This window comes from Oncorhynchus tshawytscha, linkage group LG07 (genome assembly GCF_018296145.1).
Source record: "Oncorhynchus tshawytscha isolate Ot180627B linkage group LG07, Otsh_v2.0, whole genome shotgun sequence".
In the NCBI taxonomy this organism is placed as follows: domain Eukaryota; kingdom Metazoa; phylum Chordata; class Actinopteri; order Salmoniformes; family Salmonidae; genus Oncorhynchus; species Oncorhynchus tshawytscha.
In genome coordinates this window covers 56,058,938-56,085,491 of record NC_056435.1, presented here as the reverse complement: position 1 = coordinate 56,085,491, position 26,554 = coordinate 56,058,938, and the positions used below count along the sequence as shown (strand labels likewise).

General features: G+C 42.7%; 2 protein-coding genes across 4 annotated transcripts; both read right to left on the bottom strand.

Annotated features, from left to right (window-relative positions):
• Positions 1–245: 245 nt before the first annotated feature.
• On the bottom strand, positions 246–24,723 carry LOC112254871 (serine/threonine-protein kinase 38-like). Of its 2 annotated transcripts, none has more exons than XM_042324658.1 (14): positions 24,575–24,723; positions 19,466–19,602; positions 17,495–17,546; positions 17,226–17,348; positions 16,956–17,039; positions 10,268–10,391; positions 9,823–9,977; positions 8,310–8,412; positions 6,271–6,332; positions 3,447–3,564; positions 3,170–3,293; positions 2,858–2,953; positions 2,648–2,742; positions 246–2,467 (listed from the first exon to the last, which is right to left on the bottom strand). In XM_042324658.1, the coding sequence occupies exons 2-14, from the start codon at positions 19,594–19,596 to the stop codon at positions 2,310–2,312; spliced, it is 1,425 nt and encodes a 474-aa protein (XP_042180592.1). In that variant the 5' UTR covers positions 19,597–19,602; positions 24,575–24,723; the 3' UTR covers positions 246–2,309. The 2 variants fall into 2 exon arrangements, with proteins under 2 accessions (XP_042180592.1, XP_042180593.1); XM_042324659.1 differs by having other exon boundaries at positions 246–2,461.
• Positions 4,027–6,264, bottom strand: LOC121846811. 2 transcript variants are annotated; one of them, XM_042324660.1, is made up of 2 exons: positions 5,012–6,264; positions 4,027–4,911 (listed from the first exon to the last, which is right to left on the bottom strand). In XM_042324660.1, the coding sequence occupies exons 1-2, from the start codon at positions 5,769–5,771 to the stop codon at positions 4,739–4,741; spliced, it is 933 nt and encodes a 310-aa protein (XP_042180594.1). In that variant the 5' UTR covers positions 5,772–6,264; the 3' UTR covers positions 4,027–4,738. The 2 variants fall into 2 exon arrangements, 1 of the variants encoding a protein (XP_042180594.1); XR_006083794.1 differs by lacking the exon at positions 4,027–4,911 and adding an exon at positions 4,942–4,962.
• Positions 24,724–26,554: the final 1,831 nt, after the last annotated feature.

Below are 26,554 nucleotides of genomic sequence, written 5' to 3'. Positions count from 1 at the left end.
ATACTATGGAAATTGTTTATATGAAGGTTGCCGTTCAGTAATATTGTTTCAGGTTATGTACATAGTTTTTCTTCAAAGAATTTGTTCCAAGAATTTCACAGCTGCAGAGGAAATTTGAATAAATATATTGACGACTGAACTAACTTTCTGATTTTGTGTTTTGCCTAATAGAACCTAAAGTTGACATCTTATATAAGGGATAGCTGTCCTGACAAAGACATACACATGAAGCCACAGACAGTATGCCACAGAGTTGTAAGAAACTTTTATTGAATGATGATATCATTTTAGCATTTAAAGCTTTTTTCTTTGCAGAGAAATGTGGTTGAGCTGAAAACATTCAAAACCTCATAGAAGTATTCAATAAGACACACACTCACATCTATGCATAGTATACTGTATGTGTCATCCAGCAGAGAGAAATGATTGCGGTTTATACATGTAGTCATTTGCATATGGATATCTGTTAAACACATCAGCAGACATAATGGAAAGTAATGTACCGCCTGTTTGTCACGTGTACCTTTTCAAACAGCACTACAGTAGTAAGGCTGCGTTTACAAAGGCAACCCAATTGGTATCTTTATTTCACTTATTGGTCTTTTGACCAATCACATCAGATTCTTTTCACATCAAATCAATATCAGAGCTGATCTAATTGGTCAAAAGACCAATTAGTGAAAAAAAATACCAGAATTGGGCTGCCTGTGTAAACGCAGCCTGTGTGTCTATCATTCTAAGCAGCTGCTCAGGGCTTACTTCTCCGGCAATAAAAACACCTTATAGCACTCGAGTGAAAACTAGAATGAGTAGAAAACTACACTTCAACGTCATTCAGTCGTCCATCTGGAAAGGACACTTTACAAAGGTATTACTAAAGGGTAACTATATGGGAATTACCTTTTGTAATGACCTTTAAGCATAAGAAGTTACATAGCACTTAGCATTGTATTCTCTTGAAAATTCTAAGACTTTGAACAAATGGTTAGTGTTCCATAGCTGTACTACTACCAGATGGCATAATAATTAGATGATTTACTAGTTACTCTAGTAAAGTCTCCTGTAGTTACTCCAGTAAAGTGAGAACAAGTTTACACACACACACACACACACACACACACACACACACACACACACCTGAAAGTGCTATAAACTCAGATATATGACAGTTGAAATTCCATATTTAGGGAAGTTCTAAAATGTACACGAAATTCATGAATAACCAGCGTTATTCATAAAACAGTGGTACCTTTGTGAGTTAAAAATACTATATGGAAAAGAACTGAAGACTAAAATAAGAATCCTTTCCTTAAATACCAGCTTTAGAAAGTCCGGCTGTAAAAAAAATCAAGTAAGTAAGTTGTGAGAGCGAAAGTCCAGATCTTTCCATCATGCAATGAAACAACTTGACATTAAAGAAGGGGGGATTCAAATGTTAAACTACTGTACAGCTCCTGTAGTTCTTTGGGTAAAGGCAGATTCAGACAGCTCAACATACACACACAACCAGCATTAGTTATATCCCTGAAAACTAATACTATTTCAATCCAACAGCATTTAGAATCAACCTTATTGAAAATGTCTGTATTATACAAAATTAGAGAAGAAAAATAACTGGGCACAACAAAGGCAGTAAAGGAGAAGTGGTTCTTGCTTATATTTCTAGAGGAGTAGCAAGACCACGATGGAATTTTCTGTCCTTTGTTGAAAATTCTCACTCACTAACTGGTGACATCACAAAAATCCCCAAAATAGAACCCTAAAATAGCAATCGTCTAACTCCTCCCTTGAAGGCAAGCAGTGATCTGATGACATCACAGGGGAAGTGATACAGACTGCTGGGAACCTGCCAGCTCCCAGAGGACAGTAGAGACGTTTTCCTATGAACAGTCTGACTGGTTGAGGAGAGGAATAGGGAGAAGGTTCTGGAGGGGCACAAAGGGGGCGGCTCTACGGCTGTTCAGTGCTGCTGGGAAGGTTAGAGTTAGGCTTCAGCTTTGAGACATTGGGTCCTACTCAATCAAAGCTGCTATCCCGGTTTCTAAGATCAAGTTTTACATTCGCAGAAAGGTCAAACAGTGGTCACAACCGTTTATTCACCGGGTATAATGAATCCTGGTTCAGGAGGTCTGCAGGGAATATACTTACCTCATAAACACAGTTTAACTGAACTGTCAAAATAAACTGATATTTTGCTTTTTTCATATTTGTGGTAATATGAAATAGAACAGTGAAGTGAAGACATCTGGATGTTGCTGGGAGGTGAGGGGTTCAGGGGGCCATTGCAGCGCAAGTTATTGGGTCACAGTTCATCTCTTACTTCCCTTCATGTAGGAAGGGATGGCTCCCCTGGCTGTCAGGCCCTCAAAGCGCTTGTAGGTGTAGTTGATAAAGACCCAGTCCTTATTCTTATAGTCAGCCTCCGCTGCAGCTGCTGCTGCTGGGGACTTGGTGGGAGCTGCTGCAGCTTGGGAGAGAGAAGAGGGAGAGGAAAGAGGGAGTGGAAATAGATAAGGAGAAAGGGAGTGAGCTTTATAGTTGATAGTCACAGGGTATACTGTACAACCACACACACACAGAGTCAGAATAATAATCAACTGAGACACAGGAAAATAGTTTCTGCTGAAACGGTCTGTCTTTCTCTCACCTGTGGGTGAAAGGATGTCTGACTCAGGGAACTCGTCAAAGTTTGACGTGTCGTCGATGCTTTTAATCTCAATGGGGATCGCTGCAGGTCTCTCCCTGTGATGGGTGACAAATGCAAAACTGTAGTGAGGCCTGGACATTTGGACCACTGAGGTATAAAAACCTCATTGATTTAGATATAAACTGTTCCTTGTAAGTAGTCCCTGTGTACCTGATGTGGTCATAATCGACTCCCTCAAAAAACAGGTTTCTCTTGATCTCCTCCACTCCTGTCGCCCCGATCCGATGGTCTCCCTCACAGCAGAACCTAAGCAGTAAAATAGACATGTTTAGATCCTGAGAACAACCACAGAGGGATATAGAAGTGTGCTTGCCATAGATACAGAACTAGCTTGAGATTACATTGTAACCATTTAGTTGATGTTCATTCTTCTTAAGAGCAACATGCTGTACAGTAAGCTACAGAATGTTTATTCATCTCGCTCTATTTTTCAACATGTTGATATGTAGTACTGGTGTTGACCTGAGGATGAGATCCTTGGCCCTCTCTGAGATAGGTACTTCTGGAGGGAACACCAGAGTCTCCTTCCAGTTCATCACTTTCTTATAGGTTTCCTGGGGCGTCTCTGAACAGAAAGGAGGGTAGCCTGGAGAGAGAGAGGGATATTTAGACAGCAATCCTAATTCAATCATAACTTGCGTCAAAATGACATCAATGCATGATTTACACAAAGGTTTCAGATACTAATGCCACTCTTAAGTTAGGGCCTGTGTTTCCAATCAACAGATATCCCTCCTACCAATCAACATCTCATACATGATGACCCCCAGGCTCCACCAATCACAGAGCTTGTTGTATCCAGTCTGCATGAACACTTCTGGGGCAATGTAGTCTGGAGTTCCCACAGTGGAGAATGCCTGAGAAATGGTGAGAGGAGAGGAGAGGGGGGAAAATGAGAGAGGGAGAGGAGGGAAAAATGAGAGAGGGAGAGGAGAGGGGGGAAAAATGAGAGAGGGAGAGGAGAGGGGAAATGAGAGGGGGGAAATGAGAGAGGGAGAGGAGAGGGGGAAATGAGAGAGGGAGAGGAGAGGGGGAAAATGAGAGAGGGAGAGGAGAGGGGGAAAAATGAGAGGGGGAGAGGAGAGGGGAAATGAGAGGGGGGAATGAGAGAGGGAGAGGAGAGGGGGAAATGAGAGAGGGAGAGGAGAGGGGGAAATGAGAGGGAGGGAGAGGGGGAAATGAGAAAGGGAGAGGAGAGGGGGAAATGAGAGAGGGAGAGGACAGGGGGAAAAGGAGAGAGGGAGAGGACAGGGGGAAAGGAGAGAGGGAGAGGACAGGGGGAAAGGAGAGAGGGAGAGGACAGGGGGAGAAAGGAGAGAGGGAGAGGACAGGGGAGAAAGGAGAGAGGGAGATGAGTAGAGGAGAGGGTTAAGGTGCCTGCAGACTAGGTTCTTACTGCAATATTACTGTATGACCCTCTTGAGACACCATAGCAACAACATAGCCAGTAACACTGCTTCAAAATAGTCAGAATTAATCTAAGATAAATCAAGAAATCTGTAATAGATGTTGACGTTTTTGCAGAGGTCTTAGTCGGGAAAAAACCTTCAGAACGTCAAAATGTCACAAAATGTGACTACCTCCATAGCCCAGACAGTAGGACAACCTCCATAGCCCAGACAGTAGGACAACCTCCATAGCCCAGACAGTAGGACAACCTCCATAGCCCAGACAGTAGGACAACCTCCATAGCCCAGACAGTAGGACAACCTCCATAGCCCAGACAGTAGGACAACCTCCATAGCCCAGACAGTAGGACAACCTCCATAGCCCAGACAGTAGGACAACCTCCATAGCCCAGACAGTAGGACAACCTCCATAGCCCAGACAGTAGGACAACCTCCATAGCCCAGACAGTAGGACAACCTCCATAGCCCAGACAGTAGGACAACCTCCATAGCCCAGACAGTAGGACAACCTCCATAGCCCAGACAGTAGGACAACCTCCATAGCCCAGACAGTAAAACAACCTCCATAGCCCAGACAGTAGGACAACCTCCATAGCCCAGACAGTAAAACAACTTCCATAGCTCAGACAGTAGGACAACCTCCATAGCCCAGACAGTAGGACAACCTCCATAGCCCAGACAGTAGGACAACCTCCATAGCCCAGACAGTAAAACAACCTCCATAGCCCAGACAGTAGGACAACCTCCATAGCCCAGACAGTAGGACAACCTCCATAGCCCAGACAGTAGGACAACCTCCATAGCCCAGACAGTAAACAACCTCCATAGCCCAGACAGTAAAACAACCTCCATAGCCCAGACAGTAAAACAACCTCCATAGCCCAGACAGTAGGACCTCCATAGCCCAGACAGTAGGACAACCTCCATAGCCCAGACAGTAGGACAACCTCCATAGCCCAGACAGTAGGACAACCTCCATAGCCCAGACAGTAGGACAACCTCCATAGCCCAGACAGTAGGACAACCTCCATAGCCCAGACAGTAGGACAACCTCCATAGCCCAGACAGTAGGACAACCTCCATAGCCCAGACAGTAGGACAACCTCCATAGCCCAGACAGTAGGACAACCTCCATAGCCCAGACAGTAAAACAACCTCCATAGCCCAGACAGTAAAACAACCTCCATAGCCCAGACAGTAGGACAACCTCCATAGCCCAGACAGTAAAACAACCTCCATAGCCCAGACAGTAAAACAACCTCCATAGCCCAGACAGTAGGACAACCTCCATAGCCCAGACAGTAGGACAACCTCCATAGCCCAGACAGTAGGACAACCTCCATAGCCCAGACAGTAGGACAACCTCCATAGCCCAGACAGTAAAACAACCTCCATAGCCCAGACAGTAAAACAACCTCCAAAGCCCAGACAGTAAAACAACCTCCATAGCCCAGACAGTAGGACAACCTCCATAGCCCAGACAGTAGGACAACCTCCATAGCCCAGACAGTAGGACAACCTCCATAGCCCAGACAGTAGGACAACCTCCATAGCCCAGACAGTAGGACAACCTCCATAGCCCAGACAGTAGGACAACCTCCATAGCCCAGACAGTAGGACAACCTCCATAGCCCAGACAGTAGGACAACCTCCATAGCCCAGACCGTAAAACAACCTATAGCTCACAAGTTAAATTTGCATTACCAGAAAAGTCCTGAATTGACCAAATCGACCTCAGACGTTTCTCTAACGATACCATACACTTGCTGCGGAAATGTAACTGACGTAACAGTGAGTGTGCTGTATATCTCCTTACAGGGACAGGACTCCAACCACCTGCACATCAGATGTGTACTGTACTGTGTCTGTGCTCCTACGCTGCCCTTCCTCACTTCATCCAGAGACTCCATCCAGAGACAGTCTCTACCGAACAACAGGCTCTCTAGCGTGACAAAATGGATTTTCTTTGGAGCTGCTATACTCTTTCACATGAGAGAACACTTTTTCCTATGAGTAAATAAACACAACCAACACTGTTTTTTAAACAGAGGTCATTGTGAAACCGTATACTACAGTCATCCCTGTTGTGTTTATGAGGAGGTTTAAGGTAAGCTGAGTAGTAATTGAAGGTAGCCAGAGCTCCATGACACCCACCAGCTGGCGTCTGTTCCTCTTCCAAGTCTCTGCTTTCCTCTTGGAGTTCATGTACTGAGATGCTGTAAAGAAAACATTATTTGTCACAGGCACAACTCAATTATAACTACACACATCGGTGGAAAATGTACAACAAATAAGTGCCTTCAGAAAGGATTCATACTCCTTGACTTATTCCACATTTTGATGTGTCACAACCTGAATTCTAAATTTATTAAATAGATTGTTTCTCACTCATTTACACACAATTTCCCATAATGAAAATGTGAACTTTGTAGTGACTGGGTGTACTGATACACCATCCAAAGTGTAATTAATAACTTCACCATGCACAAAGGGCTCCCAAATGGCACAGTGGTCTAAGACAACCTGGTTCGAATCCAGACTACAGTGGGGCAAAAAAGTATTTAGTTAGCCACCAGTTGTGCAAGTTCTACCACTTAAAAAGATGAGAGAGGCCTGTAATTTTCATCATAGGTACACTTCAACTATGACAGACAAAATGAGAAAAAAATCCAGAAAAATCACATTGTAGGATTTTTAATGAATTTATTTGCAAATTATGGTGGAAAATAAGTATTTGGTCAATAACAAAAGTTTCTCAATACTTTGTTATATACCCTTGGTTGGCAATGACAGAGGTCAAACGTTTTCTGTAAGTCTTCACAAGATTTTCACACACTTGCTGGTATTTTGGACCATTCCTCCATGCAGATCTCCTCTAGAGCAGTGATGTTTTGGGGCTGTTGCTGTGCAATATGGACTTTCAACTCCCTCCAAAGATTTTCTATGGGGTTGAGATCTGGAGACTGGCTAGGCCACTCCAGGACCTTGAAATGCTTCTTACGAAGCCACTCCTTCGTTGCCCGGGCGGTGTGTTTGGGATCATTGTCATGCTGAAAGACCCAGCCACATTTCATCTTCAATGCCCTTGCTGATGGAAGGAGGTTTTCACTCAAAATCTCACGATACATGGCCCCACTCATTCTTTCCTTTACACAGATCAGTAGTCCTGGTCCCTTTGCAGAAAAACAGCCCCAAAGCATGATGTTTCCACCCCCATGCTTCACAGTAGGTATGGTGTTCTTTGGATGCAACTCAGCATTCTTTGTCCTCCAAACACGAAGAGTTGAGTTTTTACCAAAAAGTTATATTTTGGTTTCATCTGACCATATGACATTCTCCCAATCTTCTTCTAGATCATCCAAATGCTCTCTAGCAAACTTCAGACGGGCCTGGACATGTACTGGCTTAAGCAGGGGGACACGTCTGGCACTGCAGGATTTGAGTCCCTGGTGGCGTAGTGTGTTACTGATGGTAGGCTTTGTTACTTTGGTCCCAGCTCTCTGCAGGTCATTCACTAGGTCCCCCCGTGTGGTTCTGGGATTTTTGCTCACCGTTCTTGTGATCATTTTGACCCCACGGGGTGAGATCTTGCGTGGAGCCCCAGATCGAGGGAGATTATCAGTGGTCTTGTATGTCTTCCATTTCCTTATAATTGCTCCCACAGTTGAATTCTTCAAACCAAGCTGCTTACCTATTGCAGATTCAGTCTTCCCAGCCTGGTGCAGGTCTACAATTTTGTTTCTGGTGTCCTTTGACAGATCTTTGGTCTTGGCCATAGTGGAGTTTGGAGTGTGACTGTTTGAGGTTGTGGACAGGTGTCTTTTATACTGATAAGTTCAAACAGGTGCCATTAATACAGGTAACAAGTGGAGGACAGAGGAGCCTCTTAAAGTTGAGGAGCCTCTTAAAGAGGAGCCTCTTAAACTTTATTTGAATCTGTGTCTGAAATTCACTGCTCAACTGAGGGACCTACATATAATTTTATGTGTGGGTACAGAGATGAGGTAGTCATTCAAAAATCATGGGGTATTGTGTGTTTAGGCCAGCGACAAAAAAAAGAAGATTGAATCAATTTTATATTCAGGCTGGGAAAAGTCAAGGGGTGTGAATACTTTCTGAAGGAATTGTATACTGTAAGTTGTATAGTTTTATCAACTGAAATGAATCACATATGGCTTTATTGTTGTACTCACTGAAGTCATTGGAGATGCTGTGGTTGAGGTTCCTGTAGAACTCTGTCCGATGGGCTTTCTTCAACCCTGTACACAGGCCAAAGTCTGACAGCTTCACATGGCCCTGGAAAACACACACGGTTAGCTGTACTACACTACTTCCTGGGGATGTTTCAGTAATACTGTGCGACAACACCAGAGAGTGTTTCTGAAATCACACTTCCTGTGGATGTTTCAGTAATACTGTGTGACAACACCAGAGAGTGTTTTTGAAATCACACTTCCTGTGGATGTTTCAGTAATACTGTGTGACAACACCAGAGAGTGTTTTTGAAATCACACTTCCTGTGGATGTTTCAGTAATACTGTGTAACAACATCAGAGAGTGTTTTTGAAATCACACTTCCTGGGGATGTTTCAGTAATACTGTGTAACAACATCAGAGAGTGTTTCTGAAATCACACTTCCTGGGGATGTTTCAGTAATACTGTGTAACAACACCAGAGAGCGTTTCTGAAATCACACTTCCTGGGGATGTTTGAGTAATACTGTGTGACAACACCAGAGAGTGTTTTTGAAATCACACTTCCTGTGGATGTTTCAGTAATACTGTGTGACAACACCAGAGAGTGTTTTTGAAATCACACTTCCTGTGGATGTTTCAGTAATACTGTGTAACAACACCAGAGAGTGTTTTTGAAATCACACTTCCTGTGGATGTTTCAGTAATACTGTGTGACAACACCAGAGAGTGTTTTTGAAATCACACTTCCTGTGGATGTTTCAGTAATACTGTGTGACAACACCAGAGAGTGTTTTTGAAATCACACTTCCTGTGGATGTTTCAGTAATACTGTGTAACAACATCAGAGAGTGTTTTTGAAATCACACTTCCTGTGGATGTTTCAGTAATACTGTGTGACAACACCAGAGAGTGTTTTTGAAATCACACTTCCTGTGGATGTTTCAGTAATACTGTGTGACAACACCAGAGAGTGTTTCTGAAATCACACTTCCTGTGGATGTTTCAGTAATACTGTGTAACAACATCAGAGAGTGTTTCTGAAATCACACTTCCTGGGGATGTTTCAGTAATACTGTGTAACAACATCAGAGAGTGTTTCTGAAATCACACTTCCTGGGGATGTTTCAGTAATACTGTGTAACAACATCAGAGAGTGTTTCTGAAATCACACTTCCTGGGATGTTTCAGTAATACTGTGTAACAACATCAGAGAGTGTTTCTGAAATCACACTTCCTGGGGATGTTTCAGTAATACTGTGTAACAACATCAGAGAGTGTTTCTGAAATCACACTTCCTGTGGTGACTGTGAAATTGTGTGTGGATTTATTAATCTAGACAGGGTCGACAGACAGATCACCACATTATAATGCTGATGTCACTCTCCTGTCTGTGTGTGTATAATGATGTCATTTCAACCATATTTAAACCTGTGTGTAATGATGTAATTTCAACCATATTTAAACCTGTTTGTAATTATGTAATTTCAACCAGGTAGTGTGTATGTGTACCTTAGAGTCCAGCAGTACATTGTCAGGTTTGATGTCTCTGTGTATGAAGCCCATCTGGTGTATAGAGTCTATGGCCAATACCGTCTCAGCCACATAGAACTGAGTCTCCTCCTCTGACAGAGTATCCTTCTTCATCAGCAATGTCATCATGTCACCTGCAGGGGATGCAACACAGACCATCAGCATCACACACACACACACACACAAACACGACTGCAAACATGCACATGGACATGGACATGGACAAACATAACACCCACATCTCCAGCAGTGGAGGCTGGTGGAAGGAGCTATAGGAGAATGAGCTCATTGTAATGGCTGGAATGTAATGCATGGAACAGAGTCGAACATGTGGTTTCATATGCTTGATACCTTCCATATATTACATTCCAGCCATTACAATGAGCCCATCCTCCTATAGCTCCTCCCACCAGCCTCCACTGACCTCCAGGTAGGAACTCCATGAGTAGGTAGAGGTTAATCTTGTCCTGGAAGCTGTAGAACATCTTGACCACCCACAGACTGTCTGCCTGCACCAGGATGTCCCTCTCAGCCCGGATATGGCCCACCTAACATAGAAATACAACACAGATCATGCAGAATTAACAGAGATATTCTCTCTACACTCATTAGCACTGAGCGAATAGTGCTTTTTGAGGTCGCTCGTTTTCGGTTTGATTATTTAAAAAAATTGTTTTGGTTACGATTATTTTTAAACATTAAATTAATTAAGAAATAATGACATTAAAACTATTTCAGATTTGATTTATGGAAATTCCAAAGGAAAAAATATTGAACATTCAACTGCCAAAACATTGACAATTTTCCATTGTCTCTGTCAGGTCCACACTGAGCAGACATCAATAAATACAATATTTCAGTTGTGTGTATAACTTCCTTTTTTATTTCATTACTTTATTATTTTCCATTCCAAGTCATCATCTCTGCTCAGGCAGTAGCAACCAGCCAGCCAGACAACGCTATTTTCCATTCCAAGTCATCATCTCTGCTCGGGCAGGCAGTAGCAAGCCAGCCAGCCAGACAACGCTATCTCTGCTCGGGCAGTAGCAGCACCAGCCAGCCAGCCAGACAACGCTATCTCTGCTCGGGCAGCAGCAACCAGCCAGCCAGCCAACGCTAGCAAGCCCAGCCAGCCAGACAACGCAACCAGCCAGCCAGCCAACGCTATCTCTGCTCGGGCAGGGCAGCCAGCCAACGCTAGCAACCAGCCAGCCAGACAACGCCAGCCAGCCAACGCCATCTCTGCTCGGGCAGCAGCAACCAGCCAGCCAGCCAACGCTCTCTGCTCGGGCAGCAGCAACCAGCCAGCCAGACAACGCTATCTCTGCTCGGGCAGCAGCAACCAGCCAGCCAGACAACGCTATCTCTGCTCGGGCAGCAGCAACCAGCCAGCCAGCCAACGCTATCTCTGCTCAGGCAGCAGCAACCAGCCAGCCAGCCAACGCTATCTCTGCTCGGGCAGCAGCAACCAGCCAGCCAGCCAACGCTATCTCTGCTCAGGCAGTAGCAGCAGCTCAGGCAGTTGCCCAGCCAGCCAGCCACAGCAGACAACGCCATCTCTGCTCAGGCAGTAGCAACCAGCCAGCCAGACAACGCTATCTCTGCTCGGGCAGCAACCAGCCAGCCAACGCTATCTCTGCTCGGGCAGCAGCACACAGCCAGCCAGCCAGCCACATATCTCTGCTCGGGCAGCAGCAACCAGCCAGCCAGCCAAAAGCTTATCTTGCTCAATGAATCGGCAGAAGAAACCAGCCAGCCAGCCAACGTTTTCTGTTATCCATTATCTCACTAGGAACAACTTAGCCAGCCAGTTCTGACGCCTATTCTTTGCTTTTTGTAACATGAAATCACTATCAGTTAGCATGTGGAACATTCAGGGCCAAACTCACAACGCTATCAGTTAGCATGTGGCAGGGCCTAAACTCATCAACCTATCAGTTAGTATGTGGAACATTCAGGGCCTAAACTCATCAACCTATCAGTTAGCATGTGGAACATTCAGGGCCTAAACTCATCAACCTATCAGTTAGTATGTGGAACATTCAGGGCCAAACTCAACCTTTGGACTGAAGAGTTTAGCACTGGCAGTTAAATCTTAAAGATGCCAGACATCATCATTCTGCAGGAGACATAGTGTAAGGCTGACATTTTCAGCCAGCCAGACAGAGGTAATCATTCTGCTCAGGAGACAGTAGCAACCAGCTGTCCCACAGGCTACAGAGAGGCTAATCATTCTGCAGGAGACATGGTGTAAGGCTGACAGACAACACTGTCCCACAGGCTACAGGCAGGTAATCATTCTGCAGGAGACATGGTGTAAGGCTGACATTGTCACTCACTGTCCCACAGGCTAGCAGACAACGCTAATCATTCTGCAGGAGACATGGTGTAAGGCTGACATTTTCACTCACTGTCCCAGCAGGCTACAAGGTAATCATTCTGCAGGAGACATGGTGTAAGCCTGACATTGTTACTCACTGTCCCAGGCAGGCTACAGAGAGGTAATCATTCTGCAGGAGACATGGTGTAAGGCTGACATTGTCACTCACTGTCCCACAGGCTACAGAGCAGTAATCATTCTGAAGGAGACATGGTGTAAGGCTGACATTGTCACTCACTGTCCCAACAGGCTACTGAGGTAATCATTCTGCAGGAGACATGGTTAGAGGCTGACATTGTCACTCAAACTGTCCCACAGGCTACAGAGGTAATCATTCTGCAGGAGACATAAACTAAGGCTGACATTTCATTCACTGTCCCAAGGCTAAAGATGTAATCATTCTGCAGGAGACATGGTGTAAGGCTGACATTTTCATTCACTGTCCCACAGGCTACAGAGAGTAATCATTCTGTAGGAGACATGGTGTAAGGCTGACATTTTCATTCACTGTCCCACAGGCTACAGAGGTAATCATTCTGCAGGAGACATGGTGTAAGGCTGACATTTTCACTCACTGTCCCACAGGCTACAGAGGGTAATCATTCTGCAGGAGACATGGTGTAAGGCTGACATTGTCACTCACTGTCCCACAGGCTACAGAGAGGTAATCATTCTGCAGGAGACATGGTGTAAGGCTGACATTGTCATTCACTGTCCCACAGGCTACAGAGAGTAATCATTCTGCAGGAGGCATGGTGTAAGGCTGACATTTTCATTCACTGTCCCACAGGCTACAGAGAGGTAATCATTCTGCAGGAGACATGGTGTAAGGCTGACATTGTCACTCACTGTCCCACAGGCTACAGAGAGGTAATCATTCTGCAGGAGACATGGTGTAAGGCTGACATTGTCATTCACTGTCCCACAGGCTACAGAGGTAATTGTGCCGTCACAGAAACACAGCTCTGTCAATAGAGGCAGAGACTGGAGGATTGATAATTTGGTACAAATCCAAACTACAACATCTACTTGATCCCCTCAAAATGTGTAAATATCACATTCGGTTAGAACTGAAAAACATAAGATATTCCCCACCCTTGAGGAACAGACGTGCCATTTCCAGGCCCAGGGAAATGTGCTCATCTGTGGGGACACAAATGAGTGCACAGGACCCCTACCTGATCTAACGACCACAAGGGGGGACAGCTTTATTACAGGCCATACTGTTTCTAACTGTCTTCATCTCCCCATAGAAACAACAGTGACAGCACCGTCAACAACCATGGAAGGGATCTGTTGCAGCTCTGTAGAAGCCTGGGTCTGTACTTTGTCAATGGTACGGGGGGACTCTTTGGGGAGATGCACCTACTGCTCACCTCTTGGCCACAGCACAGTAGACTATATGATCACAGACATTGACCCCTTCTCTCTCAGCTCATTCACTGTCAAGCCACTAACACCTCTGTCTGATCACAGCCAAATTACTGTGTTCCTCAAAACCACACATTCACAGCCCAGACGAATACCAGAAAGCAACCAGTAACCAAAAAATCCACACACTCTTAGATAACTTTCTGGATACCACACCCACTCAGAGTAAAAAATAATTTAAAAAATGATATATTCAGGAAAACTGCAAAAGAAGCACAACTGAAATTGTTTTGTTTTTTTTAAGTTTAAAAAAGACCACAGATGACGACTGGTTTGATGCAGATTGTAAAAGTATAAGGAATAAACTTAGAACACATCCAACCAAAGGCACAGAGACCCAAATAATGGTGAACTACGCCTTCATTACTGTGAGACTTTAAAACTCTATAAACGTACACTCGTAACCAAAAAAGCACAGTTCAACAGCAAGCAGCTGACACTAATTGAGGAGTCCATAAACACATCAACTTCTGGCAAAATTGGAAAAACCTAAATAAGAATCGAAACTAGAGGAATTAGAGATACAAAATGGACAACCCATTTTAAAACACTACAACACTGTTCAAATTGACAAACGCAGAACAATGCCAAATTCATGAGAAGTTGAATGGAATTCATGAGAAGTTGAATTACTGACCAGATGCTCAATAAGAAACTTCAGGCCCTCACATTTAAAAAAGCATGAGGACCTGATGGCATCCTAAACGAGATGCTCAAATTAACTAGTGCAACATTTCAATTGGATATATTGAAACTGTTTCATTTGATACTGAGTGTAGGTTATTTCCCTGACATCTGGAATTAAGGACTCATAACCCCAATCTTTAAGAACGGAGACAAATTTTACCCTAACAATTACAGAGGCATTTGTGTGAACAGCAACCTGGGGAAGGTTTTCTGTAGTATTATAAATGTAAGAGTTTTAAACTTCCTTAATAAGCACAATGTCATGAGTAAAAGCCTAATTGAATTTATACCAAAACATTGCATGACCGATCATATTTACACCTTAGACACCCTGATAGATAAACATGTCCACCAAAATAATACCGCAATATACGCTTGCTTTATCGACTTCCAAAAAGCATTTGACTCTATTTGGCATACAGGACTGTTCTACAAAAGTATTGAAAATCGTGTAGGGGGTAAAATATATGACATAATTAAATCATTGTATACTGTCAATACATGCAGCATTAAAATGGGCAAGGAAACAACAGAATTCTTTAACCAGGGAAAGGGCCTTTGCCAGGGTTGCAATCTGAGCCCTGCACTCTCCAATATTTACATCAACGAATTGGCCACTATTCTAGAAAACCCACGTGTGTTCTGGTGTTAGTCTCCACAATTCAGAGGTTAAAATGCCTGCTCGTCACAGATGACCTGTGCCTGCTGTCACCCACAGCACATGGCCTACAGCAGAGCCTAGACCTGTGAGAGCAGTAGTGCCAGACCTGGGACCTGGCAGTAAACCCCAAAAATACAAAAATAATGATTTTCCAGAGAAGATCCAGATCTCAGGGAATTAGTTCTCAATTGGTACAAAATATATAGAGTACTGCACACACTGCAATTACTTATGTTTAAGCTCAATTGGACACCTTAATGAGGCAGTGAATGAATTGAGAGAGAAAGCACGCAGGGCATTCTCGCCATTAAAAAGCTAATTCAGGCCTCCCGAGTGGCGCAGTGGTTTAAGTGTGAGATTCTGGGTTTGAGTCTAGGCTCTGTTGTAGCCAGCCGCAACCAGGAGACCCATGGGGCGGCGCACAATTGGCCCGGCAAGGATGTTCTTGTCCTACGGCGCACTAGCGACTCTTGTAGTGGGCCGGGCGCAGTGCAAGCTGACACGCACGCCAGGTGTACAGTGTCCTCCGACACATTGGTGCGGCTGTTTTCCGGGTTAAGTGGGCATTGTGGCAAGAAGCAGTGCGGCTCGGTTGGGTCGTGCTTCAGAGGACGCACGGCTCTCGACCTTCGCCTCTCCCGAGTCCGTACGGGAGTTGCAGAGATGAGACAAGACTGTAACTACCAATTGGATACCACGAAATAGGGGAGAAAAAGGGGTAAAAAGTTTGTAAAAAACCTACCTATTAATATTTGGCTACAACTAATTGAATGTGTCATTGAACCAATTTATGACAGCGAGGTGTGGGGTCCACTTGCAAAACAAGATTTCCCCCAATGGGACAAACACCCCATTAAAATCCTGCATGCAGTGTTCTGTAAGATTCTCCTACATGTCCAGGGGAAAACTACAAACAATGCATGCAGGGCAGAATTAGGCCAACACCCACTAATAATAACAACTAAAAAGAGAGCAAATAAGTTTTAGAAAAATCTAAAATACAGTGACCCCATCTCATATCATTACCAAGCCCTGCAATGCCAAGAGCTGAGCAAAGAAAAGAGCCCCTCATCCAGCTGGTCCTGTGGCTGTTCACAAACCTGTTCTACAAACACACTGAAGCCTCGGGACCCAAACATCCAGTCAATCAGAATAAACCAAATTACAACACAGTCAAAATAAAACTACACTGCTTATTGGGAAACACAAGCACAAAGCAAAATGCAGTGCTATCTGGCCCTAAATCGACAGCACACGGTGGCTAACTATTTACCCATGGCTACTGATCAAAACCTTGACAAAGTACAGGCTCAGTGAGCACAGCCTTGCCATTGAGAAGGGTAGACACCGGAAAACCGGGCTCCCTGTAGAGGAAAGGCTGTGCAACCACTGCACCACAGCAGAACCTGAGACAGAGCTGCATTTCCTGACAACATTTAAAAAATATATAAAACAATTAGAGAGTGTAATTTCCCCAAATTGGAAACACTTATTCAAGGTTTCAAATACCTCTCTGATGAGAATAGGCTACCCGTCCTGTTGGGGGAGGACACAGAGAGCTGTGGGTTGGCAGCGCACTACATTGCTGCCTGCCATAAGATGAGGAACAGTGTCTAGCAGACCACTCAACCTGCACATGTCCTTTATGCTTATTGTTATTGTTCAATATATGGTTATTCTGACCCTTGATTATTGTTATTACTCTTGTCTTGTTGACAATATTGTAAATCTCCAAAGTAAGTTTGGCAATATGTACATTGTTACGTCATGCCAATAAAGCAAATTGTATTGAGAGACAGAGAGCAAGACGGAGAGAGAGAGAGAGAGAGAGAGAGAGAGAGAGAGAGAGAGAGACAGACCGAGAGAGACAAAAGGGAGAGACGGAGAGACAGAAGGGGGAGACAGAGGGAGAGACAAAATGAGACCGAGAGGGGGAGAGAGACACACACACACCTGTTCCTTCGCCAGCATGTCGGCCTTGCGCAGGATCTTCATGGCGTAGATGTGGCCTGTGTCCTTCTTCTGGACCAGACGCACCTGGAAGTCAGGGGACAAAGGTCAAAGTTGAGCCAACATGGCAGCAAGAAGTTCACGAGGTCATAGCCAATGCAAGGGCATTTACACTATCGTCATCAATACATTTTCTGAAACAATGGATTAGGCAGTTGTGCGGTTTTTGTGTTCAGACGTGTTCAGAATTCTAATAGCTCCATGTATGCTTACCTCTCCAAAAGCTCCTCGACCAATCACTTTGAGGGACTCAAAGTCATCCAATCCCAGCCTGGTTCTCTTCAGCCTCAGGAACTCTGTCTCCTTACGCGCGTGCTGGGAGCGCCGAATACGCTTCTGCAACACAGGTTGTGTGTAAGTGTGTGTGTGTGTGTGTGTGTGTGTGTGTGTGTGTGTGTGTGTGTGTGTGTGTGTGTGTGTGTGTGTGTGTGTGTGTGTGTGTGTGTGAGAGAGCACGTGCCACTGCTAGAACTATTACTCACCTCTTCATCAGGCAGCCCCTCCTCCTCCATCACCATCTCCAGCTTCTGTTGCCTGGCAACGAAATAGGGGTTAAGGGTCAAGAGGCAAAGGTTATGGTCAAATATGCTGATTCAGGAAGACACCTCCCAACCTACTGATCACTACACTACCTGCTGTTTCATTTCTACAGGACAGTTATGGAGGAACGGTAACAGAATTAGAATGGCCCATTCATACATTCTCAAAGAGAAACAAACCATAAACATTGGTGGGTAGGTTGAGCTGTGACCAATGTTCCCTCCAAGCTGCATGCGAGCGCGGGTGCACAGCTCCCCCGGGACTGCCCCACAGAAGAAATAGCAGCCCGCGTAGAGAAGCACAAGATTGAACTGCACTCAACTTTCTACACTCAACTTTCTAGAGTTTTCCCCGTTATTTAACACTATCAACGTTTCCCTTTACTGTGGGAATTGTGATCGAATCAACATAATAAAAGCCACTTTCAATGCAACAAACCGAGACAAAATAAACTATGCAAGACTTAGCATGCAAAACTAACTATGCAAGAGTTTTTGTTGTAAGAAGAACAGAGTAGGATTCTATTGCATTGACAGGCAAAACTGAGGCCTGTACTCTTCACAGACCGGTAAGCCATACCGCAGATGGCCTATATGCACATAGACCATTGTCATATATGGATCTGTGCCATTCACTTTGAACTGGACTGTGTTTACAGCATGAGAAGTTGTGAGTTGATCCGCGTGTTTTGAGATCAAAGCTAGAGCTACATGTAGCCAGGTGTGTACATTTGACCTGTACTAGTTAGGAACTTATTAACATAGTTATAGATCATTTGTAGTCAGCAATGGGGGAGTGGTTGCTCCCTACAAGATCACAAAACATGTGCATTTCTAGCCATCTTTGAAAAGCAAGTCAGGTAAAGAACAGTGTTGTATTTTGAGACTGGCTTGAATACGCTATGTAGCCAATAGGCAGAAGGTAGCATTATTTGTCTGATTCTCTGTAATAATGGTATGGGAATAATGATGCATTCTATTTTGTGGTTTCTTGCATCAAACAACACAACAACATTTTCAGTCACCTTGTCTGAAAGACAACTGGAATAAACAGGTTAATGTCAAGCCATGATGTTTTTTCAAAAGTCTCATGGAATGTAGGCCTACATTGAAAACCACATATTGGCTGCAACTGTAGGCTGTAAAATTCAACAGCTATTTCCATGTTAAAATGTTATGGGATGCATTTTCTCCATCGTTTTTGATGGTAGGCCACTCTGGTAGGTCTACATTATGATCAAATACCCACAGTAGCCAACTTGACCAAACGGGTACAGCTTCAGTGTTCACAGCAAACGCGCGCCAGAAGTGGCACAGAATTTTCACAACATTCAAGTTTGCGCTCAGCAGACCTTAAATTCGCTCAGTGCCTAATTTTTTTTGAGGGAACATTGGCTGTAACTGGGAGTTTGCTTTGGGCATAACTTCCCTTTCAGACGTCTGTAACGGCTTCTAGCCCCTGAGCTAACTGTATAAAACACTGTCTCTCTCTTCCTTCCTCTTTCTTTTTCTCAACCACACACATACTCTCTTCCTAATAAGGGGTTTCCATAAAGAAATGGTGTGATAAAGTTACAGTCCACCAACACTCTCACACTCTCTCACACACACACACACACACACACACACACACACACACACACACACACACACACACACACACACACACACACACACACACACACACACACACACACACACACACACACACACACACACACACACACACACACCAGGCACCAGGCAGTGTGGGGCTCTAAGCAGAGAGAGAACACGTGATGTGTCACACCTCTACTCTCTTCTCCTCGTTTGTGGCAAGCCACTGTGCTGCCTTCTTAGCTTCTGACATGTTTTCAGGAATCATCTTTGCTTTTCAGAGTTCCAGTTTGTGTGAGCATGGTGCAGAACACCCACCTCATCTCTCTCTCCTCATGCTGGTCTATCAGGTTACAGTAGAAGTTCTCCAGGGTCACCATAGCCATGTTCACTCTCTCCTTGGTGTGGTTACTCATCGAGGAACATGAGGAATGACCCCTTGTTGCCATGGTTACCTACACACACACACACACACACACACACACACACAATTAGTGTAAAGTGTCCTATGTCCTACTGTCTACAGATGTCCCCTATTATGTAGCCTCCAGCTGGTCACCACATCTCTCTGATGGATATGAGTGATAGATAGCATAACTGATGGCGCTAAATTGAACCACAAATTCACAATAAAAATTATACCAAATTGATTCATTAATTTTTGCGCCTTTCAAATATCATACCATGAAAAGATGCCCATATTATGCCAACTTAAAAAGTGGGTAAAATAATTGGTTATTCTATATTACAGTGAACTTTGAGTGCATATAACTAAAGTTTTCCACAAACAAAATGGCAGGTAGTACATCATTAATACGGTGTGATGACTATTGCCTAAGTCAATTCTAATTCAATTTTAACACAGTAAAAATGGATGGTAAATATTCTCACGTGTTCCACTAGTAGATCAACAACACAGTGTGATTAATGCGAGGGTGCAAAGCTGGCATCAAAGCAAAGGGTGACTACTTTGAAGAATCTCACATATATTTTCATTTGTTAAACAATTTATTGGTTACTACATGATTCCATATGTGTTATTTCATAATGTTGATGTCTTCACTATTATTCTACAATGTAGAAAATAGTAAAAATAAAGACAAAACCCTGGAATGCGTAAGTGTGTTCAAACTGACTGGTACTGAATATATATATGTATTTATATTTTTTAAGAACTCAGTCCAGCTTTCAACTTACTCTTGAAAGTTGTAATAATAGAATGCATAAGGTGCTATTTGGGTAGTGCATCAAGTTTTCCTCTTAGAGAGCTATTTATATCTTGTCATAAATGTCCAAGTCAACTATCTCATATCAGCTAATGTTTTTAGCTAGGTTTTGTTAGCCTATACAGTTTGTTCTAATGTTTGAGTCACTCAAATATCACATGAATAGACATTAGAAATTGCAAAATGTATAGAATTGCAAGAAAATGTGCTTAAAAACTGCCAAATTGTCTCTGCACCCCCTGACAAAATGTGTAAAATTGCCAGAAATAAGCTTTAAACCTGCAACATTTTCTCTCCGCCAACAAGAGGGGTGTGAACAGCAGAATGTTCCCCAATGCTGGAAGAGGGTCCTGAGTGAAAACATTTGGTAACCCCTGCTGTAGAGTAGGAATGATGGAGGGGAAAACTAAATGGCATTTTTTCCCACCAGAAATTAGTATAGGGGAATTCAAAAGGCTTCTAATCGTATTCCTATATTTATATAACTCTGTGTATTATTGCACAAAAAAATGTATTTAAACTTTGTAAAAGTTAGGGCAGGGAGGAAGGGGTGGGTTATAACCATGTATATTGCTTTATTCCAAATGGACACCTACTCCCTAGGCACTTCAAGTAGATATGCTCCAGTCCACTCATGTACAATTATTCATGTACAACACACCTATACAATTATTGGCACCATTCACAAACCAATTGTTAATTCACCACAAAATCAACATTTTGCCATTTCCATCTCAGTCTCCTGACTTTATTCCCATTTCAAACCTGTGGTTTCAAAGAGGGGGGCCCATAAGCGCAGACGAAGGATATCAAGGATCTGGAAAGAACCTGCATGGAGGAATAGAGGAATACAGATCGCTCCTAATGTGTTCCCTGCCCGGCCAATCAGAGCAATTGGGGGAGAAAGGCCTTGGTCAGGGAGGTGACCACGAACCCGATGGTCACTCTCACAGAGCTACAGAGTTCCTCTGTGGACATGGGAGAACCTTACAGAAGGACAACCATCTCTGCACCACTCCACCAGGCCTTTATGGTAGAGTGGCCAGACGGAAACCACTCCTCAATAAAAGGCACATGACAGCCCACTTGGAGTTTGCCAAAAGGCACCTAAAGACTCTCAGGCCATGGAAAAACAAGATTCTCTGGCCTGATAAAACCAAGATTTAACTATTTGGCCTGAATGCCAAGCATCACGTCTGGAGGAAACATGGCACCATCCCTACGGTGATGTATGGTGGTGTTTTTCAGTGGCAGGGACTGGGAGACTAGTCAAGATCGAGGCAAAGATGAACGGAGCAAAGTACAGAGAGATCTTTGATGAAAACCTGCTCCGGCGCGCTCAGGACATTCAAGTGTCTGAATATCCTTGAGTGGCCCAGCCAGAGCCTGGACTTGAACCCGATCTAACATCTCTGGAGAGACCTGAAAATAGATGTGCAGCAACACTCCCCATCCAACCTGACAGAGCTTGAGAGAATCTGCAGGGAAGAACTCCCCAAATACATGTGTGCCAAGCTTGTAGCGTCATACCTAAGAAGTCTCAAGGCTGTAAACGCTGCCAAAGGTGCTTCAACACAGTACTGAATAAAGTGTCTGAATACTTATGTAAATGTAATATTTCAGGGGTTTTTTATTTATAAATTAGCAAAAATGTCAAAAACCTGTTTTTGCTTTGTCATTATGGGGTATTGTGTGAAGAGTGATGAGGGGAAAACTGTTTTCCTCAATTTTAGAATAAGGTTGTAACATAGAAAAATGTGGAAAAAGTCAAGGGGTCTGAATACTTTCCAAATGCATTGTATATCTTTTTTGCATATATATATATATATCTTTTTTTATACATTTCCCTTTATTATTTTCCCCTAACTCTACCTCCCCTAATTGGAGTAAACCTAGTGGGCAACAATACTTAGGCTTCTACTTCCAGCTCATACATACATTTTACAGACATGGTAAATGGTAGACTTTCCATTAGTTATCTATTTTGTTGTCTTTTTTCTTTTCTAATCCCACCCTTCATCTACCCTTAAGCCCGCCTATTTATCTCTAAAAACCATCCAGTCTTGAATTCTACTTGCCATATATTTTTCAACTGTGCTGTGATGTTTCACAAAAGTTCTGAACCTGTCTATACGCATAGTTCCACAGATTCTAAATGAAAGATGAACACCTTTACAAAAAGTACTATTATATTATTGATCGACTGACCATGGCTTTTCAAGACACCCAGCAGAGCAATTTGCAAAGATAGCTTTAAATTAATGTTGTGATTTTTCAACCGTTCCTGAATCTGCTACCAAAAACAAGCTACATATGGGTAGTACCAAAACAAGTGATCAAATTATTCTGTCTCTTCGCAGCTAAAGCTGCAGAGCTGGGATGGTTGTATCCTGCATATATATATATATATATATATATATATATATATATATATATATATATATATATATATATATATATATATATATATATATATTTTTATATAATTTTTATGGTTGAAAGAATTCTGTATAATTTAAATTGAAAAAAAGTGTTTAAATCCAGCGTTGTTTTGTTTATCAGTTCATAAACCCTTTGCCATAGAATCAGCACATCAAATATCTCTTCCCAACTATTTTGCAACCGGTCTGACACAGCCGTCAATTATTTGGCCCTTAAATGGAACTGGTATGCTTTTATATATTTGCTATACTCAGTGTCAGATATGCAGCTGCTTTGTAAAAAAATGTATGGCTTTTTCCCAAATTAATTTAGAATCAGATACTTCAGTTGTAACTGATTTTGCTGCTCTAAATGTTTACAATTGCTAGAAAACTTTAGCACAGTCCCAAACTTAGACTATCCTCTTTTTTAACAACAGCCTGTATAGAAATCAAAATGTATCCGGTGCTGCAGCATCTGCTCATTCGTTGTCGTGCTCTGTTGTGGTATTTAAAAAAAATGATGCTTGTCTCCAGTCATGAGGTGTGTTTATAAAAGGCATTTTTTTCTCAGACTGCAAATAAGATGATAGATTCATGCAGTGCATTTATTATAACGTAGTTATTTTCAACTCTACCCTTGTCCTCAGTGGTCTGCAAATCCACAACCGTCTGGCTACTTTGTAATGTAATGCTTACAAAACAAAGTACATTTTCTGAAGCTTCATATCTAAAGCTCTGTTCTGTCCTAGGAGTGAGGGTAAAAACGTAGGCATGTTCTCTGCTATCCACTTTATGTTTTGATTATAATTTTGGGTATGGGGGGGGGGGTTCACTTTCTCATTTTCAAGCGTTCAGGGATGGTAGGGTAAAAATATATTTTCCTCAAGGGAGGGCCACCCATGTTCATTTTCAGAGGTCAACTGTTCTCCTGGTATCGTTCATTATAAATAATGTACAGTCCCTAATTGGTTTTTAACATAGTTGCAGCCAACAGTAATTTGCAGTGACAGCACGTTTGAGAGGGAGTAGCCCCCCCGACGTTCCTATGCTGTCCCTTAAGACAACATAGTCACATTCATTTCTATAAAGCCCCACAGTGGAGTCACCTCTTCCTAGAGACATTTAAACGGTTATGAAAACGTCACGCCAGGGTAAGCCTACACGAAACACAGTCCTTATTTTAAGTGTTTCTAAAATCCCCTATGGGGAAAATGAATGGTGAAAAACATTTCCTTGTTTAACCGCTAGGTTTTATGGGTATTACGACTCACACTGTGGTATTCTGTGGACAAAACACACACATATGTCCCCTGTCTCTTTCGCGAATGTTGAATACAATTAAATTTGAACTTGTTGTCCGACGATTTTTTCATTTTGTGTGTAGAAATTTGAGACAAAGTATCGACAGTAAAGTACTTTCAAACCGAATCTAAAACGAGGGTCTCTGTGTGGCTATCACACGCACAAGACGGAAGTACCGCGATGCATGAACAACTTCAGTAGTTGTACAAAACGGAACTCAACAGCGTTTGGAGTAAACACCATAGAGCCTTTGTTTTACTATTAAAAACTAATGTGATCACAGTGTGATTGTCAGTCAGGAGAGATGAGCCGTTGTTTTACTCTTATGTTATCTAACATTATCACAACTTTCTAAAGTAGCCTAAATCTCCATATCTCCCACCCAAAGTATCAATAAAACAACGTTCGTAAAGTAAGTTCGTATGGTACATCTACAACGTGTACATGATTATTGTCAAATTAAATGTTACTCTCACCTCCTCCGTTATGGTATTAATCGTTGAAATTCAATTCGGATCTGCTCTTCTCGTCTGATGACGGTCGGTATCCACTCGTAATTACGGGAAGTGAAGTGCCCCTCCCGCGGAGTTCCAAATTATCCCGGGCCATGTTCGGGTGGGCTACTCGGGTCATATTCAGGTAACGATGGTGTTGTTAGTCTGACCCTTAGAATTCAAAGAGGAATGGCAGAATTATTTGGGTTTCAAATATTACTATAACATACCCTACTATGTGATGAAACCTCAAATATCAATTTAAATTGTATTTGTCACATGCGCCGAATACAACAGGTGTTGTAGACCATACCGTGAAATGCTTACTAAAAAAAGTAAAGTGACTATGCATAAATAATAAACAGCTAGTAGCAGCAGAGTAAATCCCTCTAAAGACGAGGATATCCGAGTGGCGCAATACAAGAGCCGTCTCTACAGTCCCTGGTTCGAATCCAGGCAGTATCCCATTGGGCTGCGGACAATTAGCCCAGCATCGTCCAGGTTTGGCCGGGGTAGGCCATCATTGTAAATAAGAATTTGCTCTTAACTGACTTGCCTAGTTAAATAAATAAAAATATTCACAATCTCTGTCAAAACGTGTCCTATATACGATACAGCTTTTTATTTTGTATTATCCATTACCTTATTTCATCCTTTGACATTCACGTGGTGTACAGGTCTGATCATCATATGATAATTTATTTTGAGTGATACTCTTGTCTATTCTTTGTCTCAGGTGTAATTTGTGCAACGTTTCCAACAATACTTATTCCTGCATACATGGACAGTGGGTGATGTGATATGTCTGCAATAAAGTAACCTTGAAAGCCCATTTTGTTTGAAGGCAGGTCAGTAACTGTTCAATTATCATAAATCCGCTAAACAAATTTCAGAGGCACGCAACAATTCAATCTCGAACAAGGTTATGACATTATTTGTAAATGCTGTCTTTTAAAAAAAAATTTTTTTTTACACACAATGAAAAATGCAGGTTTGACGTTCTTGAACGCACCACACGCCTGCTACGGAAGTGCGGTGTTTTTCTGACAGTGTTATCATCAACCAAAGATGATAGATATGCTGACAAGATAGGGCTACATGTCTTTCAGCCCCAACAATGGGAACATAACAAATCATTTGTAGACTGCAAGAAACCTAAACATATAATATTTGACTAAGACATAATTTCAAACATTGCTTACATTTTTATATGATCATGTGTCTCTCTTATGCGTGTAAATACTTGGGAACAGATTTCCCAACTTAAAATCAATTGGAGTTGATTTCCTGGGGTTTTTACATTTGTTTTATCTCCAACAATGAACATGTAAAAAATCATTTGTATCGTAATAATACAGCGTTTTTTTGCTCAGTAAATTTGAGGGGCCAAATAAAACCAACCGTGGGCCAAATTTTGCACGCGGGCCGCCAGCTGGGGAACCCTGTGCTACGCTATAGTCTCATGCCATGAATAGCCATCTCGAGACAACTCTGACATAGGGTTTTTTCTCAAAGTTGCCGGGATGTCATGTGTCCTACTTATATCAGTACACTCGTAAAAACGTATATTTGATCCAAAAAAAACTCACGTAGCAAATAATCCATTCATTTTTATCGTTGACCAAATTTGACACTCTCATTGACTTCCATACCAAAACTCCATGCTTGGTACGCCACCTGCTGGAGGGAGACAGATTTTCTGCTGAGTTGGGTCTCTCTCTTCTTCTTCCTCTCTGTATCAACTTTGCAATTGGGCTACTTTGAAAACGAATATGCGGGTGAAAATGTATTGGGGTTTTGGGCTACTTCTAAATTGCACCGCTACCGCCATTTAATTTCTCTTGTTTAAAAAAAATATATATTTTAATTTCACTGTGAACTGATACTTCTCACTATCAGGGAGTGATGCGGCTGTTGAGTACCAGGTGGACAAGGTGACTTTTCTCAATATATTTACCTGTA